Source organism: Limulus polyphemus, unplaced genomic scaffold (genome assembly GCF_000517525.1).
Source record: "Limulus polyphemus unplaced genomic scaffold, Limulus_polyphemus-2.1.2 Scaffold688, whole genome shotgun sequence".
In the NCBI taxonomy this organism is placed as follows: domain Eukaryota; kingdom Metazoa; phylum Arthropoda; class Merostomata; order Xiphosura; family Limulidae; genus Limulus; species Limulus polyphemus.
This window is the reverse complement of record NW_013666298.1, coordinates 89,044-100,702: the sequence shown is the minus strand read 5'-3', so window position 1 is coordinate 100,702 and position 11,659 is coordinate 89,044. Positions and strand designations below refer to the sequence as shown.

General features: G+C 28.6%; 1 protein-coding gene across 5 annotated transcripts in view; it reads left to right on the top strand.

Annotated features, from left to right (window-relative positions):
- LOC106459971 (ATP-dependent RNA helicase A-like) overlaps window positions 1–11,659 on the top strand; it is a 79,089-nt gene that overhangs the window by 14,834 nt on the left and 52,596 nt on the right. For 4 of the 5 annotated variants that reach the window (XM_013919645.2, XM_022386546.1, XM_022386545.1 and 1 more), the window contains exons 6-9: window positions 7,893–7,939; window positions 8,839–8,978; window positions 9,409–9,504; window positions 10,052–10,219. In XM_013919645.2, the coding sequence (XP_013775099.1) occupies window positions 7,893–7,939; window positions 8,839–8,978; window positions 9,409–9,504; window positions 10,052–10,219 (451 nt within the window). Of the gene's footprint in view, window positions 1–70; window positions 3,021–7,892; window positions 7,940–8,838; window positions 8,979–9,408; window positions 9,505–10,051; window positions 10,220–11,659 lie in introns of those variants that run through there. The other variant, XM_013919646.2, reaches the window with a different exon arrangement.

Below are 11,659 nucleotides of genomic sequence, written 5' to 3'. Positions count from 1 at the left end.
AATTTAGACTTTGAGATTAAACAATTTTTGGAATACTAAGTTTATTTATTATAGAATATTTATAATCTAGACAAATAGGCTTTTAATTTTATAATATTTCCTGATAAGTGTACAATCCTTCCTTTGAAATTTAAACTTTTTTTTCTAACATGCATATATCTTTGACAGAAATGATCAATTGCTTGAAGTTTAAAATCATACTAATACTTTAACATTCATTATTCTAAGTTGACAAAAATTGGCATGCATTACAGGGCATAATTTATCCAGGTTTGCATTGCAAAATGTAGCAACTTGAACCCCTGTAAAAGATGATCCAATAATGCAAGTCATATGTCCAAAATCCAAATAATGTTTTAAAGATAAAATATGACTGGTTGAAAAGACTTAACATACCTAAAATATTTTTTTGCCAGAAACATATCACTAACTAAATAAGAGGTAGCACAAACACCTCAATTTCAAACTGTAGCTCATGATATATTTTGGATAAACAGTTAATGTGATGAGCCATAATGAAAACTGTTTAGTGAAATCTGGAAAATAGCCAAAAGCTAAACCTGTAGAATAAACACTTGTTTAAATAATGAGTAGCTTGTTCAGTGTTTCTATGTGTGATTTTTGTTGTTGGTGTTTAAATTACTGCAAACTTTCAAAGACGAATCAGAAGTTTGTATATTAGATACACTGAATGCACATGTACTCATTATAGGTTAGGGAAGTATGATTTCTTTGAGAGGCTAGCCTGTTTGTATTACTTTAGTCTCACTATAGCTTTTTACATAATTACCAAAACTCAACTGCAATAATGGTAATGGTCAATGCACAAATAAGTATTTTGATAACTTTAGCATTATATTGGGGTGTCATATTATTCAAAAAATTTAATTTAACATGAACAGAATTGCTAAATAAATTATTTGAGTATTGCAAAATCTATTTCTTGTACTATTCTGACTGAAAAACAGTGGCATCCAGACAAAATAAAATGACTATAATATGAACAGCTTAAAATAATATCAATAAATCTAAGTGAAAAAATTAAATTTGTATATTTCTTGCTGATGCAGCTGTTAGATTATCTCTGCACACTGCACATCATAGTAGAATAGATAATGTGTTTATTTTGAATAACTTATTCAAATTTCTGTAAATAATAATAGTGACTAACACTTGACTTTAGCAAGAGAGGTTTCTTTTTATTGGGTTAAAAAGTTTTAATAGTAGCAACTAGGTTATTGGGCTGAATTTTCTTCAGTGAGCATACTTTCCATTTTAAGTTATTTTTGTGAATGTGTATACATTAAGCTTCAGTTAATGAACTTTGATAACAGGATCAATGTGTCAGGTGTGTGTAGTTCATAGTTGTCAATAATATCTTCATCTTCTTTATTGTGGAAAGTTACAATTTGTATCTCATATCACAGTTTAAGTTTTATAAGTTTGAAGTATATTATTTAAAAAAGTATGTGATTGCCATAATACTTGAAGGTCAAGATGGTCAAGCATAGGTAAAAATGTCCACTCATTGACTGAAAGTGATTAGATTTGGACTGATAACTGACAAATACTTATCTTGTGTTCTGTAACAGTGGTTAAAAAAAAGACATTTAATTAGTTGTTTAACAGCAAGAACATGTAAATTTTTGTTTGTATGAGTACAAACCAATGTTATCAAGAAGTGCTGTTAGTGCAGGTATGCTTATTAGTATAAATAAAGATGCGCACCATGTAACTAACTGCTTAGGTGACAGAAATGCTTGCACCATAGTAGTTAGTCTGCAAATAAAAACTTACATTTCCATTGCTCCAAACCCCTGGCTTTAATAAGTTAGAGAAATTAGTTTCCAATAAAAGCAGCTAATGTACCACAAGGCTTCAGAAAACATTACTATTGAATTGTTACAAAAGCAAGTTAGTTGCAGATGTGTTTTTTTTGTCCACATTCTTCTTAAATTGTACAATGCTATTTATTACACACTTCTAATTTTGAGCCATAATGACCAAATTAGAAGAATGTGGAAAAAAAAACCCATCTGCAATTAATTTATTTTTAGAACAGTTTTTAATCTTATTGGATTTTCAGTATTTCTCTGGATTTTGGCATTGAATATGTAGTTCAAACAACTGTAAGAAGTTAAATTCATGCAATAGTTTTGTTTAAACTGATAGTTCTAATATTCCAAAACTTTCTAGGCATGTTTATTTGCTTTTATGCAATGGGGTTAAATGACATAGACGTGGGTATTTTGATTTTGAATTAATAATGTTTTCTGAAGCCAATCAAACTATCGTTTTTGGTCTAAACAACAAAAAAAATTACTGTAAAATTGGCTGTTTACTCTTTATATAGAAGTTTTATGATAGAGCAGTAAACAGCAAACTTTACATTATGAAAATGAAAACTAAGTATTATTTTTATTTGAAAGAAATACAATAGCAGTACTAGTATTCTGCTGTGCAAAGTAGATACAGTTGACTGCATAAAACTAAAATGTAAATCACGGTAGGCCCTTTATCTCTTCCAGAAAGAAGGGAACAGAGGCCAGAGAAAGGTTCAAATGGCTGAGATTTCAAATCAACCTTGTTTCCATTTTCCTTCGTTTTTAATAAGTTTCATGTTTAGGCCTTTTTCATAACCTAATAAAGGTAAAACATTACCAACTCATCTAAACTAAATATGTATGAAAGTTTCAGAAAGTTTTACTTTTATGAAACAGATACCAAAAGAATTTTAATTCCTACCTTGGTAATATATGCATATATTACAAAAAGAACAAAAAAACTTCAAGACTTTTTGCTTGAATTTTGAGTTCAAAGTTCAAGTTAAAAGAAAGACTGCACTTGTGTATTAAGCCAGTGGGTTTGGAGCTGTGACACCGTTACTTATCGCCTGAGTGGCTGAACCTGCCGACACTACAGTGTTTTGGCAATCAATGGAAAGGGAATATTCTGCTGCCTGGCGTGTTCTACTTGAGAATGTTCTGGTGCCCAAGAATGTGCCACAGAAAGCTATCAAGGTGTGTATAGTGTTTTATAGGAACTAGTTATTATTTTTCTATATCAGTAAAAAATATAGCAAATTTCTGTGCTCATTATATGAAACTGACAAAGTATTAAATATGCCAAGTATAAACTAATAGTTAAGGGTGATTTGTTTGATATGCTTTTGTGCTTGTGAAAACTTTGAAGTTAACATACTGTGTTAACCAAACCATTAGAATCATTGAGTACATATTTAAGTTGGTAATTGATTTTTTGTTTACAAAATCACAGGTATCTATAAGTAGTAGATTTTTCATCAAAATCTATTTAGCCATAAAAAAAATAAAGAAAAAATAAATAGCAATATTTTGAATTAATATAAAAGTGATAATGACATCCCCTTGCTCAACATGAATCATTGCCAAAAAGGTATTTTTGGGTTATTAAAGGGTTAGGTTGCATAGTATATTTCCATTGTTCAATCTTTTAAAAAGCATTTTGTTATAAAATATGGTTTTTGTTTTCCGTAAGAAGTATAACAGAAAACATGAAACATAAGCTTTAAATTTGTAGTGTGTGTTTGTTTTCATAGAGATGTGAATATTCAATATACTTTGTTGCACAGTTGGCAAAAATCTACCAATTTTTAATATTAAATGGTCTAAAGCCTGAATTATTATAATAAAAAAACTATCAAATTACCAAATAAATTATTGAAAAGAGCCTTAAAGCTAATATTTTTTATGCTAATTTCTAATAATTGACAAATTTTACTAGCATATCCTATGATATTTCTTTTATTGATAACAAAACAAAGCCTAAAGTTATTATAAAGATAGAGATTTTGATGCAAATATCCACTAGAGTTAAAAGAAAAGACTAAACTTAACTAGTGATATTCCTACCAAGTAATTAAGCTATTAGTACACAGGTAACTGTCTACAAACTAAGTGACTGAAGGTTCCTGAACAAAGTGTTTATGTTAGGTCTAGCTCAAGCAATTATTCTAGCTTAACTTGGTGTGTATAAAGCAAATATATCGGGCAGACGGTAGCAGTGCCTGTGTAGGGATGGCTCATATTGTTCATTGAAATGGTATTTTAAATATCTCCTCAATAGGTCATCAGAGTTTTATACTACACAGTGTCTCCTTTTATAACAGTATCAATGTTATGACTGAGTCACAAGTTCTGGGACTGTCTGTAAATATCACAGCAAAAAATTTGAATTTTTTTGTTCTTCTTTCTTCTGCTTCTTTTTGATTACATGAGAATTCAATAACTAAAACAATGGAGTCAACCAATTTCACTGAGATGACATAGTTTCAAACAGAGTATCTGCTTTTATAAATATGATCAACTAGTAGCAATTAAAAAAAAAAAGATAATTCTAGTGTAAATGATGTTATCACCCCTTAAAGTTAGATTTCTTACTGAAATTTGGTGTTCCTTTAAAATGCCTAAGCAAAGAGTGAAACAAGCATAACCAGCCAGTAATAGATAAACAATAAATAATGCAGTTGGAACCTCATTGTATTTAGTACTTGGTTATAAATACAATCTTCCTATGTCTATTGAAACACTGCATTAAAAAAACAACAACAAGCAAACAAATAAAGAAAAACTTTTCAAAAAAGGAAGTAAATCTAGGGATGGTTAATATCAATCCTTCAAAAAGAATACAAACAAGATAGTAGGGATGGTATTTGCATCATCCCAACATAAATAGCACAGGCACTATTAAGTAGGTGTGATGCCAATACAATCCCTACATTTACTTTCTTTTTTGAAAAGTTTTTTCTTTACCCATTTTATTCCAAATGAATAATCAAGATGTTTAAATTGAAATATTGAGAAAATAAAAAACAGCAGCAAAATATATGGAGTTAGAAAGGAAAAGAAGTTAAAAAATTTTGTAAATTGGAGTTAATTCTAGAAATTTAAAGAACAATTGAAGTAGAAAATAAATGACAGCTGCAAAAATAGGAACACCAGGATTCAGACATCGAACTTTGAGAAATAGCTCAGTTACAACCTTACTACAATGATATTTCTGTCAATTTCTCTTTAGTAAAGACATGGTACACTTCAGCACAGATGTGGTGCCAAAAGCATAACCCATTTATTATGCTTTTAGATCATTCTCCTTCTTTGCAAAAGCAAAACTCTCTTGGATTTTGTAAACATCTAAAAATGTATACATCTCGAAGTCATAGTGGTGTAGTTTTATGATGATAAAACCATCACACTAGCAACCCACCTTAAGTTAACAGGAGAGAGAGATATATTAAAATGGAAAGTATGGCATTAAAAATGTGAGTATGTTAACAATGTTTCCTAAGAAAAGGTTTTGAATAATAAAACTGCAAGATTAGAATTAGCTATCCAGAACTGCAGATTTTTCATTTATTTCTCTAAGCCAACATTAAGGAAATGCATTCCAATTTGCTCAAAATAGTTTGGAAAATCTAGAATCAGAAATCAGTATGAAGAAACTTACACAAATGATGGTAAAGTTAGCTTTGTGAGCTTCCTAGTTAATGTTTAAGATGTATAAATTTAAGAAGTATTGTATAATTATATAAATACATATGTATCCCTCCCAAATATTTTAAGTTGCATAATCCACAGAATTAACTGGGTGGTTTAATAGATTGAGTGATATAATCAGTTACCTATTACTTACAAGCAGTGATTACCTCGATTTGTGTTATATAAACTAATTGTGTAATCAAACTTATAATTAAGTTGATGAATTGAAAGTATTGTTTCTAATTATTACTGTTTTCAATTATTCCAACAATTGATTAACTTTATGCGTCTGGCCAGGGGCAACTTGACTATCCTTATAACCACCATGTAACTAGGAAGCTATACCCACTGTAGTTCTTTTAATAAACATTATAAATATGTTGCACAAAAAAAATAACCATTTAATAAAATATTTTTAGCAAAAGATTTGTCTGAATTTATAAAGCCTTTACTGATTCAGTCTGAGTGAAAGGTGATTTTCATGCTAAGAATAATAGATACTTTTTTCATCTTACAGTTTTCATATGTCGTTTGCATAACCTCTGTAAACCTTGTAAATGGAAAAAAGAATTTGATGTGTAACTTTATTATCTGTTAGCTTCTCTATTCCAAAACTAACTGTAGCAAAATCATCAATGCACAGTGAAAGTAAAAGCTAAAAAATATGAAATATACTGAATAGTACTTTTTTCTCTTTGAATGCATCAGTTTACAAGATTTTCAATTTTCTTTTACTCATGGTTTCCAACTGTTGACATTTTCACATCTGTTTTATTTTAATTTCACGAATTTATTTCCTGGCTTCTATCATGTAAGCTGTATATTCTTCTGTGAAAGACAACACATTAGCAGATTTTTATCCACCAACATACTGTGCAGCATGAAATTGTGCATTTGAACATGTGACTAAATAGGTCTGATATATTTTCCTTAAATTCATTTTCAAAACAAAACAATCTTGTACATTTCAAATATCCGTTTTGGAAAAAGAAAATATATCAGTCATAGGAAAAAAGTTTTAAAACTACTATCATTTAACTGTCTTTCTAACTAAGCAATAAATATGGTAAAAAATTCTATAAATGCTATGAGCAACAACTACTTACACAAACATCATTCATTTCTTCTTGACTAAAATCTGTTGCTGCTAAATTTAAAAAGTTTACAACTTGAAATAGAAAAAAAAAAGTTTTTTTATATATTGATTTTAACCATGTGCATCAACTAAGAATATGTGGTTTTAAAAATTGCATTGAAAATAAAGAATAGATGGGAGGGACTTCTGTCATGTGGGTTAGAAAGTATATTGATATGTCATTAAATAGAGTAGTTAAGATATTATAATTCTACTTTTGACCCTGTCATTATTTATAGCTCGTGTTTGTACTAGTTAGACACTGTAGAAGCTATACTATTGAAGTTATACAAACTAAAAGGGGGAGAATTTAGAGCACAAATGTCACATGACAACATAAGTAAACTTTGAGAACTTTTATGAATATTTTCTATCGAAATTTAGAAGTTAAATTTTAGATGATATAAGAAGTTGAATAATAAATTATGTTCTGATACCAAGTTTATTGACATACATTGAAAATAAAATGTTTAATTAAATTTTCAATGTAACAATAACATATCTTTACATCTACAATGAACAGAAGCTTGTGTTGAATAAGATAATAGAAATTCCCATTATATTGATTGTGATGAAAATAATCAACTAGTCAGAATTAGAGTTGTTGATTTTTATTATTATTTTTGGTTATTCCAACTAAAGTAATCCAAATATTGCCACTGAACTTGCTTGTCCTATCTTTGTTATGGCAAAGCAACTGAGTTTATCTGCTGCTGTTACTAATTTTAATCTGCTGACTAGTGAGAAGGCAACTGGCTGGCAGTACCTGCTACAATTTTTTTATGCTTACTTGTAAGTACCACACTTTGAGGAAAACTGCACTAATTCGTTAATCAGATGTGATAATTTAATTGGGTTGTTGATTAATCAGTTAGCAAATGCCACCAATCACCCATCTCTACACAGAATCATTTCACTCAATTCATCTGTAATCTAAGGGATGTATCCAGTTTCTCACTTTCTCACTCAAACAAAAGTATCAGTATATTTTGATAAAGGTTTTTAAATAGAAAAAAAGTGTGATGTTCAACAACATTTTAAACTCAAATATATTTTGGCTGCTGAAATAACTTGTTTAACAGGTACTAACACACAGTAGAATACTGTTCCTCCTAAAAGTAAAATTTAGTTAAAAACCTATAAGATTAGTCACTTGCAATAAGATTATTTAAATGTTTGTATTCTAGTCTAGTGGGATCATTATTCATATAGCTTATCCCTGGTTACTGTTTAATCTGCAGGAGTTTCATCAGTGAGATGTCATTTTATGTGAAACAGCTGGGAAGAAGTAAGTATTTTCATGTGTTTGTATGTTATGTGCATTTGTATACCATTTTTTTTTATAAATTTATAACTTAATGATTCTAATAAAAGTTGAAATACTGACTGTAAAGCATTAGATAATGTAAAGTAGTGATGATATTGTTTATGAAAAAGTTACTCTCTTTGGAAAATATAAACATGCTATTAACATCAGAGAACAACATTAAACTTTTACTGCCCAGTGTTCTTATATGGGAGCACTTTAGAATTTAACAATAAAATGAAATTTGATTTATTTTATAAAACTTTTATCAAATGTCAAATTGTTAAGAAACCTGAAAATCAGTTTTAGTTGGATTTAGTTATGTAGAAAGCTGTAATTTTTGTATGGTTCACCATACAAGATTTAATATTGAAACTTTTTAGTAAAAATATTCTTAATGGATTATGTCATGCCATCAATATAAAAAATCTATATTTAGAAAAGTTCATTATTGTGTTATGGTATTTTAAATATGATGTTCTCTTATGGGAGAACGTATATGTAACTTCAAAAGGAAAAAAAATTTCTTTTGAGACTGGAAAAGTATCTTGAATTAATAAGATATCTTCTTTGAAAGTAATGTAAAAAGATTATTTATTAATAAAATATTATTGGGGATAGCAATGCTATGATTTCCTTTCTTTATCAGTTACATTTTTTCATGTGGAAAAATAATTAATTCAACATCATAGTCTTTAGATTAGATCAACAAATTTTCTAAGTTAACCCACTGTATATCAAAATATTTTTTCTTTAGTGTGCAAGTAACAAGTTTTATGGTATTAAGTCTTTCTATAAACCCAGTAGCATCATGCAAGTTAAGTGTTATCTATTTATAATAATATTGGCCTTTATACATAAACATTATTATTATTTTACAGACGTACATGCTAGAGAACATGGTTCAAACAAGCAAGTTGCATCAAAATCATGTGCTTTGTCACTTGTTAGACAACTGTATCATCTCCGTGTCATTGAAGCATACACTGGGCAGAGCTCAAAAAAGAAAGAGATGGAAAAAGTAATGCATTTTCTAATGCTGTCCTAAACAATGATAATTTTCCATAAATATTCTAAATATTTATAAAAAATATGAAGCTTGTTTTAATAAATACAACTAATCTTCAGGTAAAGAGTGAAAAGCTAGAAGAATTTGATGATCTTTGTTGTGTTCAGAGATACCAAAACGTTAATGAATGTTTGATTTTAATTATCTTGTTAAACATTTGGAATTGTATTAAATATTATATTGAAGACATTGTTAATACATCTTTCTCTTTACTTTGAGTTTAGGCTGTGTTAGATTATTGGAAAAATAGTTTTTGTTTTGTTAGAAATTTTATAGGTTTCATATTCTTTTTCTTTCAGATCACATATAAGCAAATATAGTTTAGAAATTATGTTCTTCAGGAAGTCATTACCAAGCAATTATAATCACTTTTGTTTTTCAGTTGGAACCTTATGAAGTAAATATAAGCCCAGAATTAGAAAGCGAGTTGTGTGAAGTTTTACAACTGCTACAAATTGAACCTGTTCAAATTCCTGAGGTTGGTGTGTGAAGATAAAGGGGAAAAAAATTTTTTAAGATTGATACCTACAAAATATTCACAGTATTGATCCTGTACCACACATTAACTGTTATTACATGCCATTATGACACGACATTTAAGAAACAGCAATGACAGTACGTTCAGCTTCAAGAAATAAAACATGCAATAGTTTTAATACTTTTGATTATGTTTCGTGATAATGAAGCCTATGTCTGTTAAAGTTCATTTGTTGATTTTTCAATACATTTTAAAATCATTGTCGAATTTAATATTTCTAATTGTATGAAATGTATATAAAACATTTTAAATTTGTTCAACAGATGTAAAACCGTTTAGTGGGCTATTGGAGTTTATTATCAAAGACATTTTGTCATATATAAATTTATATAACTGAAATATTCATTAAACATGTTCTTTTATTTTCCATTCATAAACATACAGACCTTTTGGTTAGATTTTTTTCATATTTATGGCATTCTTTTAATTGTGAAGTTGTTTTGATTATGTAGATGAAGATGTCTAACTATTAAAATATTTTTTTTAGAATATTAATGCTTCTGAACCATTCAGTCTAATGGAAGATCAGGTGAAAACATCAGAATTAGAACCTACTAGTAAGCCTCAGTTGGGCGGAGTTGTGCCTTGGTCACCACCACAACAAAACTGGAATCCATGGACCAGCTGTAACATTGATGAGGGTCCATTAGCACAAGTAAATGTGGTTGAACGTGATATAAAGTATTATGATTGTGATAATTGTAATCCTAATACACACAAATACTTCTTAACATTAATCACATCTAGGAACTTTTTATAAACACTCTCACACAATAATGATAACCCTCTCGCTATGGGCATAATTTTCTGTGTGTGTCGCATGGTTTTACTAAGTCACATTCAAAATTTAAATTTTCTTATGGTGTATAAATAAACTTGGAATAAAAATGTAGCTAGTAATCCAAATTTTAGTATTATACAAGTTTTAGGTTCTTAATTTTATAAGACATTATTTTAAAAAAGTCCTGAATTTCCCCTAGTATGAGAATTGTGACATTTGCTCTCCAGATATCTCCTCTCCTCTAATTTATATACTGCCCATACAAGAATTATGAAATTTAATATTAATTGCTTGAGCAATGACAACATTGTAACAAGTAAAATATAATTTTTATAGCCTTCAATCTTTTGTACTCATTTAAAGTTGATATAAATTTAATACTTATAACTATATATATATATTCACGAAATTTGGCAGTCTTTCAGTTAATATTACAAGTCTTTCACATACAAAAAGTCATACTTCTTAGTATTTCTAATAAAATAAAATAAAGTTTTGTCCATGAATATATTGAGTCTTTGTTTTGAATAGTCCGTGTGCAAGGTAATTTTCATGTTAAAATTAAAAATACTTTTCGTCATCTCAAAAATCTCAATTTCCTTTGTGTAATCCCAAAAACCTCCTAAATGCATTTCAAATGTTTTTTCACTAAATCCTTAAAGTTTGTTATTTTCTCTACCCCATCTCAAAACGGGATCAGTCAATTTGAACGACCTTGTAACCACCAAAAAAAAAATCGAAATAAACCTAAATTAACCTTCTTTTCTTTCTAGAATGACTTCAAATTTTAACATGAAGCTACATTCGTTTATCCTAAGTAGCTCTTAGTTCGTAACATTATACATCTATTTATAATTAAATTTTATTGTTTTATTGCCCTTTGAACCATTTCTAACTGCTATCCCCAACATTATAAGTTGAAAATCACTTTGGGAAAGTGCAGCTCATGTTACGCTATCAAATTACATTACCCACGAGCTGCTTGTGTGGGTGCCTCATGAACCATTTTAATTATATTATTATTATTATTACTTATTTTACCTAATCTAGTCTTAAATAACTTAAAAAGATCCATACTTTTAATTTTAGTTACTTTTATAATAATATGTATAGAATAAATATGAAAAACAAGAAATAAAGTACTTACTGAATCTTCTTTTTTTTGCCCTTGATTGTGAAGGAGAGTTAAACCTGATTTTGTTTAGTGATTATAGTAAAGCATTTAACAATTTTTATTTACTTAAGTAACACAACAAATAATATAGACTAATAACATACAAAAATTAGACAAATTCACTTCTAAAAATATTCCTG